The sequence below is a fragment of the Leuciscus leuciscus genome (genome assembly GCF_965113295.1).
Source record: "Leuciscus leuciscus genome assembly, chromosome: 22".
NCBI lineage: Eukaryota > Metazoa > Chordata > Actinopteri > Cypriniformes > Leuciscidae > Leuciscus > Leuciscus leuciscus.
In genome coordinates this window covers 37,238,949-37,260,935 of record NC_138746.1, presented here as the reverse complement: position 1 = coordinate 37,260,935, position 21,987 = coordinate 37,238,949, and the positions used below count along the sequence as shown (strand labels likewise).

Here is a 21,987-nt window from a genome sequence, read left to right as displayed (position 1 = left end):
TTTCCATTCCTTCTTGTATTTCAAGCCCAAAATAAACAGATTTTTGGTAAAAATAAACCCAAGTTCAGTGAATATTTTTTCCAACAGTTCAAACAAAGAAATTAATCTAAAACAATCAGAAAAACAATGAAAAACAGTATCAAGAACATTACAATAACGGACATACAAATGAAACCTTTGCATTAAATTTTGACACAAGACTATTTGTTGCCACAGCACAATGGAGTATTCTCCATTGGAGATCTCCAGACCTCTTAGGAATAGGGGGTTTATATAAACACCTCCATGATGGAGTTAGTTCTGAAGAAATGGATAAGTATTCTCTCCATTTAGTATCAGTGCGTCCTTTCAACTGAGCATAGAACAAAGATTTCACACACATTCCATACAACATCTTTTTTTCCACATTCTGAAACAATACATCTTTAAATCCCTTTAATAACAACATATTATTTAAATCCTCATCCAATTCAGATCCTATTTCTACTCTAAGATCTGGAAAGGTCAGGGACTTTTCACCATTTTCAAAAAAAGTTTTTATAAAGGTCAAGAAAGATTGAGGAAAAGGTTTTTTAAGATCCTCCACTAACCCTTCAACATATCTCAGCCCAACTTGATCAGCTATTGATACAGCCGCACGCCATTGACCTTTTGTAGAATCAATTAAATCGATTACAGTAGCTATTCCAGTCTTTAGAAACATGTCCACTACTGTACTTGAAATCGATGAGTTTTTTTTAAAAAGAGAATTAAAAAATAATGGTTCCAAAACACCATAATGTTCACTCTCCTTCCTAACCTTCTTTAACAATTGCCAAGCTTTAAACACAGACTCATAAAACTTTAAAAGACAACAACTTACTTTTGAGACAAACGATTTTTCAATTAAGAACAACTGCTTATCTATTCCGATTCCTCCTATATCTTGGAGAATAGACAAGCTATATGCAATCCAGGGAATCTTATCTGAACAGTATAGCAATTTCTGTAACGTTTGAAGTCTCATTGTTTTAATTCTTCCTTCTAAATCTATGAGTCCTTGTCCTCCTTCAATCACTGGGAGATATAAAACCCCAGGAGGAAGCCAATGAAACCCATCCCAGAAAAAATTGACAAAACTTTTCTGAATTGTACCAAGTAGCTCTTTAGGAGGATCCAACACTGTAAACCGGTGCCACAACATTGAGGCTGCCAAGTTATTGACAATTAAACATCTCCCTCTATAAGATAACTTCGGAAGGATCCACCTCCACTTTTGTAGTCTGCCCGTAACTTTATCAGCTAGACCTTCCCAATTCTTTTTCATGTAAAGGTCAGTTCCCAAATGTACCCCAAGAACCTTAAAACCATCCTTAATCCAGCTACATTGTTGTGGAAGCCGAGGAGGGTCTATATTTTGCCACTCACCTAGTAGCAGGGATGTACACTTATCCCAATTAATTTTAGCAGATGTTGCTTTTTGAAAAATTTCCAAACTAGAAATCAAGGCAGATATATCATCAGTATTCCTGATACATACAGTCACATCATCTGCATATGCTGTGAGTTTCACAGGTGGAATTTCTGGAAACCTAGGAACAACAAGTCCATGCAATCGTTTCCTTAAAGATGACAGAAAAGGTTCAATAGAAATTGAGTACAAAAGTCCGGAAAGAGGGCATCCTTGCCGTATGCCTCTAGTTACTGCAAAAGGTCTAGTCAGGCACCCATTAATTCTCAGCATACTAGATGTTTCACTATATAATAATTTAACACAGGAGATAAATTGTGGACCAAAACCAAAAGCCTTCAAAGTCTTTAGTAAATATAAATGGTCCACTCTGTCAAAAGCTTTCTCTTGATCTAGAGATAAGAGTCCAATATCAACTTGATGTGTTTTGGCAACTGTAATAATGTCTCTTATCAAAAATAGGTTGTCGAAGATTGTTCTTTTGGGGATACAGTATGACTGATCCTCATGAATTATAGTTGCCATACATTTCTTCAACCTATTGGTTATAGCTTTTGACAGTATTTTAAAATCAGTACACAGTAATGAAACAGGACGCCAATTCTTCAAGTATCCAAGATCTCCTTTTTTGGGTATTAATGTCAGCACCGCTCTTCGACAGCTCAAGGGTAAAGTACCTTGGTTAAAGGACTCCAGAAAAACATGATACAAGTCTTGTCCAAGCACATTCCAGAACCCTTTGTAGAACTCTGCAGACAGACCATCCAGCCCAGGTGATCTGCCACTGTTCAGCCCCAGCATAGCACTCGACAGCTCAGCAAAAGTCGGAAATCCCTCCAGCTCCTTCTTCTCAGTCGTTGACAACTGTGGAAGACCTTGAAGAAGTTCTTCAACTGCTGCTTCCTCACAGTGTTCTGACTGATAGAGGTTCTCGTAAAAAGAAATAGCAGAAGCTATAATTTCTCGCTGGTCAGTAGTTTCACTGCCATTAGAAAGTTTCAGCTTATGGAAAAATTCCTGCTCTTTTGGCTTTTTCTCTAGTCCAAAAAAGAAGGCAGTTGGAGCATCCATTTCATTGTGCTTTAAATATCTTGTTCTCACAACAGTTTCCTTCTCCTGTTCATCCAATAAATCCTTCAAAAGGCTTTTATTCGCTTTGATGATGTCAGCTGACAATAATCCGCCACCTTCGTTGATGTAGCTTTGCTGAAGAATTTCTTGTTCCAAAATCTTCATTTTCATTTTCAAATTTTCTGTATTATGTGCAGTGTATTGTTGGCAAAAGTTTTTAATCTGCACCTTTCCCAAGTCCCACCACTGATTTAAAGATGTATAGCTAAATCTCTCTTCCCTCCAAGATTTCCACAAGAGATCAAAAGAGTGCACAAAGATGTGATCGTGAAGTAATCTGCTATTAAAGTGCCAGTGTGTCTGATAGGGTTTAGACGACAGAACAGACATAGACATAGAAATAAAATGGTGATCTGACATAGATGTTGGTGAGATACAACTGCCATAAAATCTTCCTTTGCTACCCCTTTCAACATAAGAACGATCCAGTCTCGCAGCAGAAACCTTATTTGAATTCATTTTTAACCAAGTGTACTGTTTAACATGAGGGTAAGCCTCTCTCCACAAATCTAACAGATTGTGTCTATTAATTAAAGATTTAAAAACACCCGCTGAACTAGGATGGGGTTCCTCATGATTTCTATCTAATTTGTGATCTACAGTACAATTGAAATCACCACCTATTATAACAATGTTATCCTGAGGACATTTCAACAATTCTTCAGAAAGTTTTCCAAAAAAAACACTTCGTTCACTTCCTATATTAGGAGCATAAATATTAAAAAATGAAAAACTAGTATTGTCTATTGTTATATCAGCACGCAATAGGCGTCCAGGTATTATTTCTAGAAAGTCTGGATCATTTTTTACACGTTTTGAGAATAAAAACGCAACACCAGCACTCAGATTTGTGCCATGACTAAGGCCAGTGTTCCCTGACCATTCGTTTGTCCAGTCGACTTCATTACAGGCATCGGTATGTGTCTCCTGTAACATAGTTACATCTGCTTTTTTAAGGTGTAAATACTTAAATAAAGTAGTTCTCTTTTGTACATCCCTACAGCCATTTATATTTAAAGATCCAATGTTAAAGGATGCCATCAGGATTAAAAAAGAGAAAAGATACATAATCCAATATTTCCTGTTCATCATGACTCTTTAAGGGTTTTTTAGTCTTTTTCTGACAGCACTCACAAACTTTTTAAGGCGGTAGCGCCTAGGCTGATCCAGTTCCTCTAAAGTGGCTTTCTTCATAGCCATCAGCGAGGACTCAACAAAAAGCCTTAAATCAACAAAAAACATTTCAATTTCTGGCTTTCTCTGATTTTTTGTGGCGTCTAAAAAGTCATTGAGTTGTTCCACCGTATAATATCGAGACTTTGCAAATCTACCAGCAGTACTTCCCTGAGAGTTAGCTTCAGACAATTCATCAGCAATCGACTCTGAACAATCACTGTCCGAATCACTATCCATTACTTGCGATTTTGAAGTATGAATATCAGACACGTTACTACTTAATGCCTGCGTCTCATTCAAGCCATCACTCACTTTAGGCCGATCTTGTTCACTAGATTTCTCTAACTCAACAACAGCCTGCCCACTGTCGTTGGTTTCACTCTGTCCAGAATCAACTATTTTAGCAACAGTCTCAGTGATAACAACACTACAACCTTGATGCAACTGTTCTCCGATGTCAGTAAGCGCGGACCTTTCAGCGCTCGGATCGGGCGCTGCGCTTTCACCACTCACCCCAGCCGGATCGGGCGCTGCGCTTTCACCACTCACCCCAGCCGGATCGGGCGCTGCGCTTTCACCACTCACCCCAGCCGGATCGGGCGCTGCGCTTTCACCACTCACCCCAGCCGGATCGGGCGCTGCGCTTTCACCACTCACCCCAGCCGGATCGGGCGCTGCGCTTTCACCACTCACCCCAGCCGGATCGGGCGCTGCGCTTTCACCACTCACCCCAGCCGGATCGCTAATGTTACTCTCATCATTCAAAATCTGCCCTGAATCAGATTCAACTCAATTTCTTGCCGTTTGAGCCTCTTTAACCAGAGGACAGGCTGTTTTAATGTGACCATATTTTCCACAAACAAAACATTTCATGGACTCAGTGCTGATAAAGATCGTGTAATCTTTTCCAAGCACCGTTAGTTTAACCGACACTTCAAGCGTTGCAAATTCAGCACTCAGTATCATAACAGCCTGACATCTGAATGACATGATATGTTTCAACTCTGGGGTTTTTAAACCCAGAGGAATCATCTTAATCGTCCCAACCAATTTTCCATAACGAGCTAAAATCCCTTCAAGCGCTTTATCAGAGATAAACGGGGGTACGTTTGACAACATTACTTTTTTCGAGAGGTTAGACAAGGGTAATACAGGAATAAAAACATCATGAACAGTCAAACCACACTCCACTAAATGATTGACCATTTCAACTTCTTTAAAAAAAACAACCATTGCTTTATTCATTCTAGAAGCAGACATGATGTTTTGTGCACCTATTTCTCTGCCAATTGCAACCAAAACGTTCTCAATGGACACTGATGCGTCTGCCGGCATACACTTGCACGCATGCCGAGCAGACAAACAAGAAAAACCATCGGAGTTTGAGCCCATCTCTATCAGCTATGCTGACAGAAGTCAGCACTCCGACTCTCTGTCCTCTAACCCAAAGCAATATTCAAAAGGAATAAACCCAGAAAAGAAGGAACAGTTTGAAACTCACTCAAAAACGCCACGCACTCTTCCGCTCACACGCTCCCCACAGACACTCCGCACATGCGCACGAGAGAGAGAGAGAGAGAGAGAGAGAGAGAGAGAGAGAGAGAGAGAGAGAGAGAGAGAGAGAGAGGCGCAGGCGCGATCGAAAAGTCGCAAAGTGTTTACTTATATTTATGTGTGTGTGTGTGTGTGTGAGGCGCGGGCGCGATCGAACAGTGGAAACATAAAAACATACTCCATCATTTTGTTCATACAGGACATCATTCAAACTGCAAAGTGTTTAAGTTATTAATAATTACAATTGTAAGGAAAACAAATATATTAATCTGAAATGTAGCAGATTAATTTTCAATTCATTCAGGTACAGTTACCAAACATAACTCAAGGTCTTTTTGTCTTTTATTAATTTAATTAATAAACTAATAATATAAAACTACTGTCAGTGCACTACAAATATACTGGTTCTATGCCTTTATTAATAAAACCTATTTAAAAAAATGCAAGGCTTAAGTAATTTATTTTCCTTTGGTGGAACAGCCTGAGACATGCTCAAGCCTTCTGCAGTTCTGTTTTTCTTTTCCCTCCATTGTACAGAACTCGTACTGAACCGTGATGTCTGAACCGAGGTATGAACCGAACCGTGACTTCTGTGTACCGTTCCACCCCTAACACACACACAGAGGAGTGTGTGCTGCTCTCAGTGTTGTGTGTGTGATGTGGAAGCTGACAGTATCTGCAGAAAGCAAACACTGGCCTGGAGACACACACACACACACACACACACACACACACACTCACTGGTCTGGACACACACACACACGCACACACACACACACACACACACACACGCACACACACACACACTGGTCTGGACAGAGAGAGCGAGCCACAGCTCTATATATGGGCTAAAGTGAGTTTCTTCATGATAATATTAGAGAAGGGAAATTAGAGCTGCACAATTCATCAGTAATGATTACAGTGTCCGTGTTTCCCTGATCATTTCTGTATTCACTCCGGCTACGCTTCTACAGCATTTTAATGTAAATTCCATTCATCAACTTTAACAATCACAATTATAATATCAAAGGAAATAATCAACAATTATGATTAGTTTCATAATCCTGCAGCTCTAATTACCCATCATCAGATCCGGTTATTGTGATGCGTGTCATGTTCATTATTCATGTTTCAATGACAAGATACATTACACCATCAGAATATGAGGAAAATATTACTTTTAATAAGGAGGAAAAACAAAACACTAAAGCTATTTATCTGACAACATTATCTGGCAAAAAAGGCAAACTACAGCTACAGGTTTACTTTACTAAGCAAGAATAATGCATAGAAAAACAAGAAGCTGTCAGGAGAAAGCAAACACTGACTACAACATAATCAGTTATTAATATTCAGTTCCCTCTTGGTTTTGCATGTGTTCATCATTTCTTTGTTTGACAGCCTGGATGAAAATGATGTCGCACAGTTTGTCATGTTTCACTGCGTTATTATAAATACATAAAACCATCGACTCCAAACACAACTACACAATATACACAACTACAACTACACATTTACCATTTACTACTAAATCTGTCACACATATTAATAATATCTGAATAAAGGGAGAAGATGTGAAGATCTAGAGTAGATCATCAGACGGTCCACAGAAACACACACACACACACACACACACACACACACAGAGTGTGTGACCGCTGTGATCGTGTTCAGCGTCTCTTGATGATTTAACTGTTTAACTGATAAACTCTGGGTCTAAAACACATATTCTTCAGTGTGTGACGGGATTATAGAGAGAAAGAGCCTTTATAATCACTGAAGCTGTCAATCATAATCACATCAATTCAGCGCCAGCGAGAATAAAACTCACGTTATAATCCATCAATCCCACGACATCGAACAACACTCTCTTATTTACTAGGGATGGCCATTTTTGTTAATTTCTCATTTCGATCACTGACAGGTCTCAAAAAATGAGTACTCGAGTACTCGGGGGGCGTGGCATGTGTGGGGGTGGGGCATGCGCAGGGCGGGGCATGTGCGGGGTGGGGTGTGTGGGGGGCGGGGCATGTGCAGGGGCAGGGCATGTGTGGGGAAGGGCAGGGGCAGGGCGTGACCAGTTTCCAGTTTCCAGTCCAGTTTCATGACCAGTTTCACTTCATTTCTCCGGTCCGGAAGGCGTGCCGTCTAACGCTAACCAATCAGACCTCAGGAACCACCCCAAATGCTGCAATAACCAATCATTGCCGAGGGGGAGAAGGTAGATTAGGAACAATAGGGGACCTAGGACAGAGCCTTGGGGGACACCACAGCTAACAGAGGCTTTTGTTTTAATTGTACAAACTGTGTACGGTTTGAAAGGTATGAAGTGACCCAGGCATAAGGTACACCAGTGATACCAATATCAGATAAACGGTTCAAGAGAATATCGTGTGAAATTGTGTCGAAAGCCGCACTCAAGTCAAGTAAAACCAGAACAGAATCCGCCATCATTAACAGATCATCAGTTACTCGGCTAGGGCGGCTTCTGTGCCACGCTCAGAACCAAACCCTGCCTGAACACAGTCATGCACGTTATTACTGCTAAGGAGCGCATGACCCTGTGACCCTGTGACCCTGCTGCCACTGCTGCCACTGCTTCTTCAAGACTTTTTGAAATAAATGGAAGATTTGAGATGGGACGGAAATGATCTAGATTGTTACTAAGAACCGTACGAGTTCTCGAGTACCCGTGCCCATCCCTATGATCCATGTGTGCGCTGTTATGATGACAGGACTCACAAGCTCATGCTCGTTCATGCACTCAACACTGCAAACACACACTGCAAACACACACTGCAAACGCACACTGCAAACACACACTGCAAACGCACACTGCAAACACACACTGCAAACACACACTGCAAACACACACTGCAAACACACACTGCAAACACACACTGCAAACACACACTGCAAACACACACTGCAAACGCACACTGCAAACACACACACACTGCAAACACACACTGCAATGTAGTGAAGTAAATATAATGCTGTAATCTGTGGAAACTGTTATCATAATCATCATCATTTTACTGATGAATTCTGTGTGACGCATCACTATCATACTCCTCCAGACCGGCACACACACACACACACACACACACACACACACACCGCTGTTATTATTACACCGCATCATTAAAGCTGCATTTCCCAACATCACTGCATTCAGAAAACAGTCACTTTCAAGACCAGAGTGGGCAATGAACTAACTGTGCTCACACTCACACACACACACACACACACACTCACACACACTCACACACACACACACACACACACACTCACACACACACACACACACACACACACACACATTCTTGTACATCTATCTTTATGAGGACATTCATTGACACAACGCAATCTCTAGCCGCTTACCCTCACCTTACCCATCACAACTAAGTGCCTAACCCGACCCCTGACCCTAACCCGACCCTTAACCTCATTATAACCTGATCCCTAAAACCAAGTCTTGACCCTCAAACAGGCCTTTAAAGGCTCTCAGAAACTGAGGACCGGCCAACATGTCCTCACTTTACTCTCTCTGTCCTCACTCCACTGGTCTAACACTCAAACTGGTCCTCACAGAGATAGTTGTACAAGTACACACACACACACTGCTACTCTCACACAACACACACACACACACACACACACACACACTGCTGCTCACACAGGCGTCAGTGAGCGGAACAATCATGCACTTGTGTGTGTGTGTGTGTGTGTAGCAGCTGAACACATCACACACACATGAATCCGTCAGTGAATACACAATCATCACAGATGACAGCCAGTGAACACACACACACACACACACACACACACACACACACACACACACACTGCGGATACACTGATGTTCATGTACAGTAACGGCTGGTGTGATACAGTAAACACACATACTGAAGGGTCACTAAACTGGAACACTTACTACATCTTACACTTACAAACATGTTCATTAAAGGTGCTCTAAGTGATGTCACGCGTTTTTTAGGCCAAAAAATTTTTTGTCACATACAGCAAACATCTCCTCACTATCCGCTAGCTGCCTGTCCCCTGAACACACTGTCTCTCTAGACACCACAGGCTCCACAAACGGCAACAAAAACAAACTGGGCTCACCCGCACCACGAAACACAACAAACAGTGCTCCAGCCAATCACTGACAAGAAGTATTTGAGGGGTGTGGTTTGGAGGTTAGTGTGCGTGGACATGAAGGGTGTGTGGAGGAGAGAGAAGCATGAAGAGGGAAGTTTGAATTATGGCCGAAACACGACCAAAGAGGTGTCCGATGAACAAATTGCAAAGAAGAGGGACAAGGATAAGGAACGCGTGAAGTCCCGAATTTACATCGGAAAAACCCTCGAAAGGTGGCGAGAACCCAATCCACATTCAGTTGCTCTGTTTTTGCAGAACAGGTAAATCCATCTTTCTTTCTAAACGGATGTTCATGTTCGCCAAACCAACACAAGGATGTAATTAGCTAGAACTATGCAGTCAGCGTTAGCTTTGGTGAATACAACATATAACGTTATGTTTCTAGCAGCTAGCGATCAATCTCTATTGTAAATGATCAAGCAAATTCACAGTAGGGCGACAATTTGTGTGAATGATTGTTTTCATCCACTGTTAGTTATGAATGTGAATGTTCATTTATTGGCTATTGACAACTTTGACTAAATTTGTTTACGCCGCCGCCGTTGTTTATGCTCACTGGGAAACGCGAAGCTAACGTTATCTTGCTATTATTGCGTCCTTGTATGGGAGCTATAGTTATAGTTATAACCTCAGGTGGCGAAGCAATTATAAGACAATGTTTCTCTTTTTCTGCATTCTGTTCTGCAATATATAAAAGCATTTATCTAACTTGGTGACATTACACATTGAATGAAGTATCAGTAAAACTTAACTTTGTTTGTAGTGATTACTTTGACTTTCCTTTATGCCGGAAGGGAGGGGAGGAGGGAGGAGATGGGATGAGGAGGAGGGAGGGTCTAACTAGCCTCCGTTTTGTTTGACAACAATTCGAATGTCAACACTCCCGGCATCACTTAGAGCACCTTTAAGACATCACTGCATTAATCACACTAATGAAGATCTGATCGAATATGGACAGGTCAGTTTAGCTGGATCGACCAATCAGAAGCAGCCGGTGACTAAACAGATAGTTGTGATCCTGAAATCTGATTGGCTGCACTGTTTGTGTTACTGACTTATTGAACTGTTGTATAAAAGCAATATGACACCCATAATCACAAACATCAGTCATGTGATCATCTACAGCCCAATCACAGTTGTGATGATGATACTGTATGAGTCACATGTATAACCAGCCTGATTTCATCCTATATGTGTATGTGTATGTGTGTGTCACTGTATTAGACTAATGTAAGGATGATCAGCTGATGATAAATGCGGATTATGAAGTGTTTCCAGATCTTCACTCACGGTAACGCGCATCTGTTTGTACTCACATCTGAATCATGATGTCGTTCAGATAAAGCCCGTCCACTAAAGTCATAAACTCCGACAGATGAGAGCCATCCGAGGGGAGCCGAGAGACAGTCTTCACCTGCAAACACACACACACACACACATGAACGCGCAGCACACACACACACACACACACACGATCTGATGAAGCGCGCGCTCACCCAGCACACCAGAGGAGACTGCAGAAAATCCTCCAACAAAGCCGTGAAAACCTCCTCCATCGTGTCCGTCGAGTGGAAATAAAGCGGGAGAGTTCTGGGAAGGAGTGTGTTTATAACGCGCTCATTCTGTCGACATCCATCGCGTATTATTCCTCCAGATCCCGCAGCAGGAGTGCGGGAGAATCCTGCAGTTCCGATCCCGAACCCCGAGCCCGAGCCCCCGAAACCCTGCGCGTGTCCTCCGTCAGACCAGCGGCGCGAACTCTCCCTTCATCCCGAGAGAAAAGCCGTTGTTTTCCGTTAGATTCGCCGTGACGTGTCGAGCTTCCAGCGGGAAGTGTGCGGGGCGCGTCGAGCGCGTGTGTGTGTGTGACTGAAACAAAGCGCCGCCTGTACTACAGCAAACACACTACCGAGGGCACTGATTTACTGCACACTTCCGCCACACACGCCGGGGGTCACCAGATGGGTGGGTTTAGTTTGACTCTGTATTCCTCTACTGTAAATTCAATATAAAGAAAGAATAATAAAATATATATGAGTGTGAATGACACGCCCGAAGCGCACTACACTATAGGCTGCACACTAATAAACAGCGACTGGAAGGGATGAACTTGAGTATGCGAAATTACCTGTCCGGTTATCATCTCAGACATAAATACCGCGTTTTATTTCACTCACAGGTCCTGTATGCGCATAACGGGCGCAGTAGCGGATACACACTGCGTACTATGAGAATGACATTGCGAACACGCCCACTGTGCGCCTGATGCTCCCTCACTAGGCGACATCCGGAGGGAGGAAGTCTGGAAACATTGACTGAGTTGGACACACACACACACACACACACACACACACACACACACACACACACACACACACACACACACACACACATAGACACTCTCTCTCACACACACACATACACACACTCTCTCTCACACACACACACACACACACACACGCGCGCGATTGTGAAATGATGAACCGTTATAAACCGACACGGAGAAAATAACGAAGCGGCGCGCGCTCGACTCACAGTAGCCGATAATATAATAAAACAAAATAGATTAATTGACAATATGTGGACAGAAATTATATGAAGCTCTTAATTGTCAGATGAATCATTGGTGACATCTCGTGGCGTCAAGCAAATAACTGTTACATTTTTATTTACTAACCTATGATTGAGTCACGTGGAAGTCCATTCCCGCCACATAAGGAAAAATGCTTTTGTAAATCATAGATTCTAAAGTCAAAATGATGTCGTAAAAGTTGCAATTATTACAGAAATTATTAAGTAGAAATTATGACTTACAAAAATCATCACCGCATCGTAATCGTAAATCCTGCAAATTTATATATATATATATATATATATATATATGTGTATTTTAATGTATGTACATTTATAACACTATTGCTACTTAGAATTATATTACCTTTGGCTTTGAATCAAATTACAAAAACGAGTAAATGCTGTGGGAGTGACGTAAGCTGACATCCTTCTCTCTTCTCACTGTTATTAATCTCTCTATTTTTTTCTCTTTTGGAAGTTGTGAAAACACTATTGTTGAGTTTTTCTTCTGGTATTTGAGCAAACGGGAACACAATAAATATATAATGTATTCTCCCATTCACCGCTATAGAAGTTTACCCAATTATGACGAGTCCGCTTCTGAGAAACTCGGAAATGTGAAATGGATCAATATGTCCTTCATATCTGCATGAATGAATGATATTCTAACAAAGCAACAGCTGGAGAACATAAAATAGTATTAAGAAGAAACTATAAATGCAAACTTTCACAATAACAGAGGTTAACCCTAACCAGGTTAGTCGCATCTCACACATTTTTCACAGCTAGTGTCTGAGGAAGTCCGTATTTGATTAAAATAACAAAGATTATAAAAAAGTGAATTAGACGTTAAACGTCCACAGCCACACTGACAGTGTATCCAAGTACAGTTTAATTTGACATGAATTGTTGTGGTGACAATAACATCAAATCAAATAATCTTGGGTATTTATAAATAATAATATAAAATCTTAACTTAGTTGGTTTGAAGAGGTTATAACTATGGAAGATCATGGGCCTCATCATTTCTGCATAAACGTGCTTATGTGTCACATTTAACAGATGTTTCTCATTTTCATAATTTGATAACTGATTCTCATGTAAACAGTGTCAGACAGTAGTTTCTGTGGTGTCACAGGCGTCTGTGTGATCTTCAGCACACTGAGTGTGTGTTTACGGACGGACAGATGGTTCAGGGCAATCGGCCACCTGTCGCTCTCCAGGTGCAGGTCCTGCTGATGCGGTGATGTGTGTGTGCAGAGACATCAGTGTGTGTGTGTGAGCCGCTCTTATTCGCCACTCCTGCAACAGCCTGATCCTGCAATACTAAAACTGCCATTTTTATTACAGTAATTATAGTAATTACTGCAATTCATATTTATTACCTCTGGACTAGGTCAAGCCTCACCCATTACATGTAGAGAGAGGAGGAGCTGGACTAGGTCAAGCTCCACCCATTACATATAGAGAAAGGAGGAGCTGGACTAGGTCAAGCCCCACCCATTACATGTAGAGAAAGGAGGAGCTGGACTAGGTCAAGCCCCACCCATTACATGTAGAGAAAGGAGGAGCTGGACTAGGTCAAGCCCCACCCATTACATGTAGAGAAAGGAGGAGCTGGACTAGGTCAAGCCCCACCCATTACATGTAGAGAGAGGAGGAGCTGGACTAGGTCAAGCCCCACCCATTACATGTAAAGAGAGGAGGAGCTGGACTAGGTCAGAGCCCGTCTACGGAGAGCCTGGCCACTCCCTATTAAGTCCTATTGTACCGAATTTTGGTTGTAGTTCCACCAGAGTTCCACTGGGGGCGATCGCCCATGAGTGCAGAATGAATGGGAGTCTATGGCACTAGACGGCTAAATTTGTCTCTTTCACCCGATTGGCGTTGAGAAATCTCAGATTTTATTGTAGGTTTTGCAAGTTCAACATGGGTTATAGGTCGAAAGTTGAATGAACGAGTACTTATGTCCTTTCGATTTCTTACAGGGTGAGTTGTTGTTGCCCATAACACGCTAGCATTCTGCTAATGAACGCTGATTGGTCAGTGAAGGACTGATTACGACCAGAGAGACCGCTTGATGGCATCGTGGCATCCGAAGCAGGACCAGAAACAAACAAAACAAAACCTCTTCTAGCACGTGTGTTTACCTGTGTCAGCTGTGTTGTGTAGTTACCTGTGTCAGCTGTGTTGTGTATTTACCTGTGTCAGCTGTGTTGTGTGTTTACCTGTGTCAGCTGTGTTGTGTAGTTACCTGTGTCAGCTGTGTTGTGTATTTACCTGTGTCGGCTGTGTTGTGTGTTTACCTCTGTCAGCTGTGTTGTGTATTTACCTGTGTCGGCTGTGTTGTGTGTTACCTGTGTCAGCTGTGTTGTGTATTTACCTGTGTCGGCTGTGTTGTGTGTTTACCTCTGTCAGCTGTGTTGTGTATTTACCTGTGTCGGCTGTGTTGTGTGTTTACCTGTGTCAGCTGTGTTGTGTGTTTACCTGTGTCGGCTGTGTTGTGTATTTACCTGTGTCAGCTGTGTTGTGTGTTACCTGTGTCAGCTGTGTTGTGTATTTACCTGTGTCGGCTGTGTTGTGTATTTACCTGTGTCAGCTGTGTTGTGTGTTTACCTGTGTCGGCTGTGTTGTGTGTTTACCTGTGTCGGCTGTGTTGTGTATTTACCTGTGTCAGCTGTGTTGTGTGTTTACCTGTGTCGGCTGTGTTGTGTATTTACCTGTGTCGGCTGTGTTGTGTATTTACCTGTGTCAGCTGTGTTGTGTATTTACCTGTGTCAGCTGTGTTGTGTATTTACCTGTGTCGGCTGTGTTGTGTGTTTACCTGTGTCAGCTGTGTTGTGTGTTTACCTGTGTCAGCTGTGTTGTGTGTTTACCTGTGTCAGCTGTGTTGTGTATTTACCTGTGTCGGCTGTGTTGTGTGTTACCTGTGTCGGCTGTGTTGTGTGTTTACCTGTGTCAGCTGTGTTGTGTGTTTACCTGTGTCGGCTGTGTTGTGTATTTACCTGTGTCAGCTGTGTTGTGTGTTTACCTGTGTCGGCTGTGTTGTGTATTTACCTGTGTCAGCTGTGTTGTGTGTTTACCTGTGTCAGCTGTGTTGTGTATTTACCTGTGTCGGCTGTGTTGTGTGTTACCTGTGTCAGCTGTGTTGTGTATTTACCTGTGTCAGCTGTGTTGTGTGTTACCTGTGTCGGCTGTGTTGTGTGTTTACCTGTGTCAGCTGTGTTGTGTGTTTACCTGTGTCGGCTGTGTTGTGTATTTACCTGTGTCAGCTGTGTTGTGTGTTTACCTGTGTCAGCTGTGTTGTGTAGTTACCTGTGTCAGCTGTGTTGTGTATTTACCTGTGTCAGCTGTGTTGTGTGTTACCTGTGTCGGCTGTGTTGTTTGTTTACCTGTGTCAGCTGTGTTGTGTGTTTACCTGTGTCGGCTGTGTTGTGTATTTACCTGTGTCAGCTGTGTTGTGTGTTTACCTGTGTCAGCTGTGTTGTGTGTTTACCTGTGTCAGCTGTGTTGTGTGTTTACCTGTGTCGGCTGTGTTGTGTATTTACCTGTGTCGGCTGTGTTGTGTGTTACCTGTGTCAGCTGTGTTGTGTATTTACCTGTGTCAGCTGTGTTGTGTGTTACCTGTGTCGGCTGTGTTGTGTGTTTACCTGTGTCAGCTGTGTTGTGTGTTTACCTGTGTCGGCTGTGTTGTGTATTTACCTGTGTCAGCTGTGTTGTGTGTTTACCTGTGTCAGCTGTGTTGTGTAGTTACCTGTGTCAGCTGTGTTGTGTATTTACCTGTGTCAGCTGTGTTGTGTGTTTACCTGTGTCAGCTGTGTTGTGTATTTACCTGTGTCGGCTGTGTTGTGTATTTACCTGTGTCAGCTGTGTTGTGTGTTTACCTGTGTCGGCTGTGTTGTGTGTTTACCTGTGTCGGCTGTGTTGTGTATTTACCTGTGTCAGCTGTGTTGTGTGTTTACCTGTGTCGGCTGTGTTGTGTATTTACCTGTGTCGGCTGTGTTGTGTATTTACCTGTGTCAGCTGTGTTGTGTATTTACCTGTGTCGGCTGTGTTGTGTGTTTACCTGTGTCAGCTGTGTTGTGTGTTTACCTGTGTCAGCTGTGTTGTGTGTTTACCTGTGTCAGCTGTGTTGTGTATTTACCTGTGTCGGCTGTGTTGTGTGTTTACCTGAGTCAGCTGTGTTGTGTATTTACCTGTGTCGGCTGTGTTGTGTATTTACCTGTGTCGGCTGTGTTTACCTGTGTCAGCTGTGTTGTGTATTTACCTGTGTCGGCTTTGTTGTCGATGCCTCGAGAGAAAAGAAAGAGAGCGAAAGCACCAAAGTGACTGAAGGATTGCCGTAAAGCAGTATCTCTGGTCGTACGATGTGTATGAGGTCATTGACATTTTAAAAGACTTTTTAAAGCAAATAAGTGACTCTAAAAAATCTAACACCCAGCAATGTGTAATTTCTTTGCATCTCCTTTCAAATACAACATTCAAATTACTAAACAAAAAATTATATCCTGAGAAAAGTGGATTTTGAGGGGTATAGCGCCATAGACCTCCATTCATTCTGCACTCGTCCTGTGACCGCCCTCATGTGGAGCCAGAGTGGAACTGCAACCAGTTCAGAAGCCGGACGTTTACTGAGAGTGGAAGTTCTCCCCTTATTAGACATTCTCTGAATAGGTCAAGCCCCACCCATTACATGAAGAGAGAGGAGGAGGGACGAGGTCATGCCCCACCCATTACATGTAGAGAGAGGAGGAGGGACGAGGTCAAGCCCCACCCATTACATGTAGAGAGAGGAGGAGGGACGAGGTCATGCCCCACCCATTACATGTAGAGAGAGGAGGAGGGACAAGGTCAAGCCCCACCCATTACATGTAGAGAGAGGAGGAGGGACGAGGTCAAGCCCCACCCATTACATGTAGAGAGAGGAGAAGGGACGAGGTCAAGCCCCACCCATTACATGTAGAGAGAGGAGGAGGGACGAGGTCATGCCCCGGCCATTACATCTAGAGAGGTGGAGCTAGATGAGGTCAAGCTCCACCCATTACATGTAGAGAGAGGAGGAGCTGAGGTCAAGCCCCACCCATTACATGTAGAGAGAGGAGGAGGGACGAGGTCATGCCCCGGCCATTACATCTAGAGAGGTGGAGCTAGATGAGGTCAAGCTCCACCCATTACATGTAGAGAGAGGAGGAGCTGAGGTCAAGCCCCACCCATTACATGTAGAGAGAGGAGGGACGAGGTCATGCCCCGGCCATTACATCTAGAGAGGTGGAGCTAGATGAGGTCAAGCTCCATCCATTACATGTAGAGAGAGGAGGAGCTGAGGTCACCTGGCTCTGCAGGGAGCAGCACTCGGGGAAATGCAGTCCTTAAACTGGCATTGCAGGATCACGCTGCTCCTTGGGCATACATGTAAAAGCAAGCTAATCTGTGTCGTAAATGTGTTTATCATTCCAAACAAAAAGCACTCCATTATTATGGGTTATTCTTCTTGTTGTCATCAAGCAGAAATCAAGTTCTTTCCTGCACAGGATCTTGTGTAAAATAATGGTAAAAGCACCAATTGCACAAGATTTTCACTGCCTTGCCTCTCAGAGGTGGGTTGATACACACTGAATTAGCCGTCTTTGGGTCATGGAAGTGTGTGTGCACAAATGTTTTGCCAATGACCGGCGTGGGAGCACAGGAGCAGCGGGTTGCGTTTTCCTGCAGGTCAACAGATTTCCCAGTGTTATATTCACCCATCTTGCTTACAACTGAGGAGGAAACTATTGGATAAAACCACATCCCAACCTTCAGGAACTCATCAAGAAATCAATGTGCACACACACCCAAGTCATCAGGGTTGAGATGTTCATCACAATTATTCCGTACCTCGGCCTGGGATTGGAGAGAAGGAACAGACACCTACAAATATTTGAGATGAATCTAATGGAAAAGAAAGCTAAAACGCCATTACCAGTATAACATTTCAGCACTCAAGTGTTTACAGTCAGCTGTTCAGAATCAGAACTAGACATTGCAATCAATCATTCTTTTTTGTCTAATTTAATAAGACAGTTTTGCATAATGCAAAACTCTCTCTGGTCTCTTAGCTCCGCCCTCAAACACTGTAGTGTATCTGAGACTGAAGAGTTTGGTTCATGTTGTTCATGTCGAGAAGACGCTGTTTTCTGCTGACAGTGCAAATCCACTGATGAGATTGATACGGTAAAACCCTCGCCATCGTTACCGTTCGTATCACCAGCCGCGTTTCCGTTACCCTTCAAATTGCACAAATTGAAATTGAAAATACACTCAATGGAAACATTCACAAAAACTCCCATTTATCTCAAAAAAGTTTTTATGCTTTTTTCAGGCAATGAGGTTTTTCAGGCAATTTGAAAAAGAAATATTTAGCAAAACTGCAATGGAAACAGTTTTTGCGCATTTACAGTCAGCTGACGCAATGACGCGGTGTGTTTGGACAGAATTCATAAAAGACAAAAGAATTACAGGAATCCTGAATTATAAACCTCAAAGGAATGGCACACCCAAGACCTCTGCAGACATGAGGGAGTATGGGAGTATATGTGTGCCGCTTTAAGAGTCATTCCTTACCATTAATGCTGGGATAACACGCCTGTCTCCTTCTGCTAATAATAATGGCTCGTGTGGCGGCTGCAATATATACACCTACCAGTGGCGGATGGGCGCAACAAACTGAATTATTAATCCAGGATTGAATGTAGGCTAATTGTTAAATAACAATTTAACAGTGATAATAATGCAGCTATCATTAGCCTAAAGTTTAGCTAACACTTCAGCCGGTAGGGTTGGGAAATAGCCAATTGCCAAATAAATCTGAATTTTTGGGCTAAATGGCGATGTATGGTATAATCTGAGTATTTAATAATTATTTTTCTATTTGAATACAAAAAAACTATTTAATTTCTTAAAATATTTAATATCCTGATCAATATTGTCCAGTAAACAATGTTCATATTGAAGGTTATAAAAACAAACATAGTGTAAACTTGCTGTCTATCTGCAGTCTATCCAAAAAAGGGGTCAAATCACATTACATTCTAACATTGCAACATTACAATCTAAAAACAAAATAATGCTTTTTAAAGAAGTAGTTAAATTTACTAAACTTAAAATAAAATAAATAAAATAAAAACAAAGCTAATATCATAAAAATACACATGTAGGTTTGAAATTCTCTAGCACATTTATGTTCACCAACAACAACAAATATTCAACAAATATTTTAGCTAAATATATTTATAATTTAGTGCTAATGTATATTTTAGTCAGAATAATTGCGCTCCTCTTCTATTGCGCTCCGTCTGTTCGGCGCTCATGCACGCGGCGGCGCTCGTTCAGGGAAGGTTAGCTTGCAGAAAGCTCGCCCACTCATGACAGCAAACTGGAAATATTGACTTTCTAACATTTACAGATGGAGAATATGTCCGTGAAATGTAAGTTATGCACTGAGGAAATAATTGGATGTCACTTAAGCTTATGGCTAAATATTATTAGAGGTATATTTGTTTCCACCAATCGCTGCACAAGTGAAGTTTACGTATAATGATGAAAGCACGTTAGAGCGAGCCCTCCCGGAACACATAGAGAATGCATTGCAGCGCCTGCAGTTCGAAAAAACAAATCTTTGAATGTAAGTCTATGGGAACACTGGGCGATTCTCGGCTATAGTGAAATCGCCCAAAAAGAGGCGGTACTCCACAGAACGTGACTTGGTGCTGATTGGACTATATCCAGAGGCAGAACAACAGTGAGTGACTGCTAGCGTAACTCTGTGGTTGAATGAGATTGTGATTGAAAAAGTCCCTTTCACACTTTGGTGGTGCGTCGCCCGATCGCCCTAATGAAGAAACCGCCGCTGAAACCTACCAACATTCATTGCCATTATTTTCCGGAATGACTTTTAGCGAGGGGGAAAAATTACGTTTTAGTCGCATAACATCGGTTAATGGAAACGGCGTCATTTTGCAACAGTTTTTTATCGACATTTACAAGAAGAAAAAAATAAAATAAATCGAGATTCAGATATGATAAGTGTTTCCTTTCTGTCCAATCAGAGCAGAGCAGCTCTCAGAGAGGCGGGGCTTAGAGAGACTGAATCTTCGAACGAACCGTTTCAGACACTGAGAGAAAAGAGCTGATACTGCAATGGAGATTATGAGGAAATTAGTGTTTTTTGTGTGTTTGTATACCTTGGATGCATGTAAACCTTCTGTAGGAGAATCCAAAACAACATCAGGAACCTTTAAAATCACATAATGGGGCAGTTTAAGGTCTTCAGCTGAGGGAGGACCTTTAACATGCTGTGTGACTAGTGTATGCTTGAGCAGATGTTCAGAGATAACCTAACTCAGTTAATGATCACTGAGAGGGTACAACTCTGATGAGCGTCAAACAATGCCCTATAAAACTGACCACAAATAGTTCACTTCAGGAAACTTATTTAGCAGAAAACGTGATGGAAAAGAAAGCATACTAGGTTACACAATCTGCCTGTCACTGTACGTTACAAACATTTCACTCTAAATATTACTCTAAAACACTATTAAAACCGGCTTCAACAGCAACCTCACGTGGTCACATGACCACAACAACAGGGCAGATGTTTAATCATTCACACCAAACAGAACATGCTTTCTGAATGAATACCCAGTAGCCTAGGTTAAACCAAATGTCTTTGTTATTATATCCATTCAACTAAAGGCTCATTCAAACAACACAAAATAATGAACAACCTTGTTTAATTGCAGGACCAAATTTAATCTGAAAATTGTAAAAAATATCAAATTTATACAAATGCTCTTCAACGGAGATGGTGCTAGTTAGGAAATTGTACAAAAATGAGGGGAAAAACAAGAAGAGCTAGTAATCTAGAGTGTGACGCGAGTGTTGTGTGGACAGAGCTGATCTGAGATCAGACAGCAAACACTCACTGCAGTTTCATCTCTTCAAAACCAACATCGCAAATCTAGCCTGAATCACAGACGTCCGATTATAAAGGTTAATAACGGCCTCGCCCGACACCGGCAAGAGCTCCTGTCAATCATTAAAAAACACAAACGTCCAGAAGAACTCGTTAAAAAAAGGAGAGTCGCCACCGTAGAGCAGCTCTTCAGTCCCAGAGGTCAGAGTTCAGCCAATCCAGCGTTCATTAGCGCGGCTAGTCCTGCTAGCCTCCCATCAGCCCCTGCTGCTGTGATTGGCTGCTGCGCTCCTCCGGTTCAGCCCGACACACACACACACACACACACACGGCTTTATGAGCCCAGACGGGGCCGCTTGCGTGGAGCCTGCTCCTCCTCCTCCTCCTCCTCTTCCTCTTCTTCTTCTTCATCATCATCTGGATAATCCACCAGTCCAGTCTGAGGAACACACGCAGGATTAGCACACACACACACACACTGAGAAGAACACCAGTCTGCCCCATAATTACACATCATCATCATCACACAATAATTAATATTAAAAATGGCAACAAAAACGGTCCGTGTACTTGGCGGCCAACGGATTTTCGTTTTGAAAGGAAAAAAACTAAAACGAAAAACGGCCGGTTTCCCAATTACCGTTAGTAAATAGGAAAACGGAAAACAACCCATTATTCGTTTTTTGTTTTGATATTAAAAAACGGAAAACGAAAAACAATCTCGTTATCCGATTGTCCTTGATGTGTTTATAGATGGAAGTCGGAAATCAAAATACGCATGTATAAAGTCGTAATCCTTAATTCTGCATTGGTATTTTTTCGTGACCCGGAAGCGATCTGAAGTAGTAAGCAGTTGTCATAGATACACCTATGAGCGGCTGAATGCTAGATGTCGCCTTGGCTACGGCAGTTCATTGGAAACAAAACAAACAAACTTTGGTCACCCTAAAGTTTAAGATTTGCACTGCAAAAAAAAAATGAAGTACTT

The 21,987-nt window shown here is 42.3% G+C and overlaps 2 protein-coding genes across 8 annotated transcripts in view; both read right to left on the bottom strand.

Moving 5' to 3' along the window:
* Positions 1 to 11,725, bottom strand: part of ccdc88ab (coiled-coil domain containing 88Ab) — a 100,984-nt gene extending 89,259 nt beyond the window's left edge. For 4 of the 7 annotated variants that reach the window (XR_014201393.1, XR_014201394.1, XM_082153225.1 and 1 more), the window contains exons 1-2: positions 10,972 to 11,725; positions 10,792 to 10,889 (exon numbers count right to left, since the gene is read on the bottom strand). Coding sequence is in view for 5 of the 7 variants with exons in the window: in XM_082153225.1 (XP_082009351.1) it covers positions 10,792 to 10,889; positions 10,972 to 11,031 (158 nt within the window). In the remaining 2 variants the exon portion in view is untranslated. The remainder of the gene's footprint in view (positions 1 to 10,791; positions 10,890 to 10,971) is intronic. The other 3 variants (XM_082153228.1, XM_082153229.1, XM_082153227.1) reach the window with 1 other exon arrangement.
* Positions 11,726 to 20,812: 9,087 nt separating this feature from the next.
* ppp4r3b (protein phosphatase 4, regulatory subunit 3B) overlaps positions 20,813 to 21,987 on the bottom strand; it is a 36,244-nt gene continuing 35,069 nt past the window's right edge. The window contains exon 17 of the mRNA XM_082153230.1: positions 20,813 to 21,438. Coding sequence (XP_082009356.1) covers positions 21,334 to 21,438 — 105 coding nt within the window. The 3' untranslated portion in view covers positions 20,813 to 21,333. The remainder of the gene's footprint in view (positions 21,439 to 21,987) is intronic.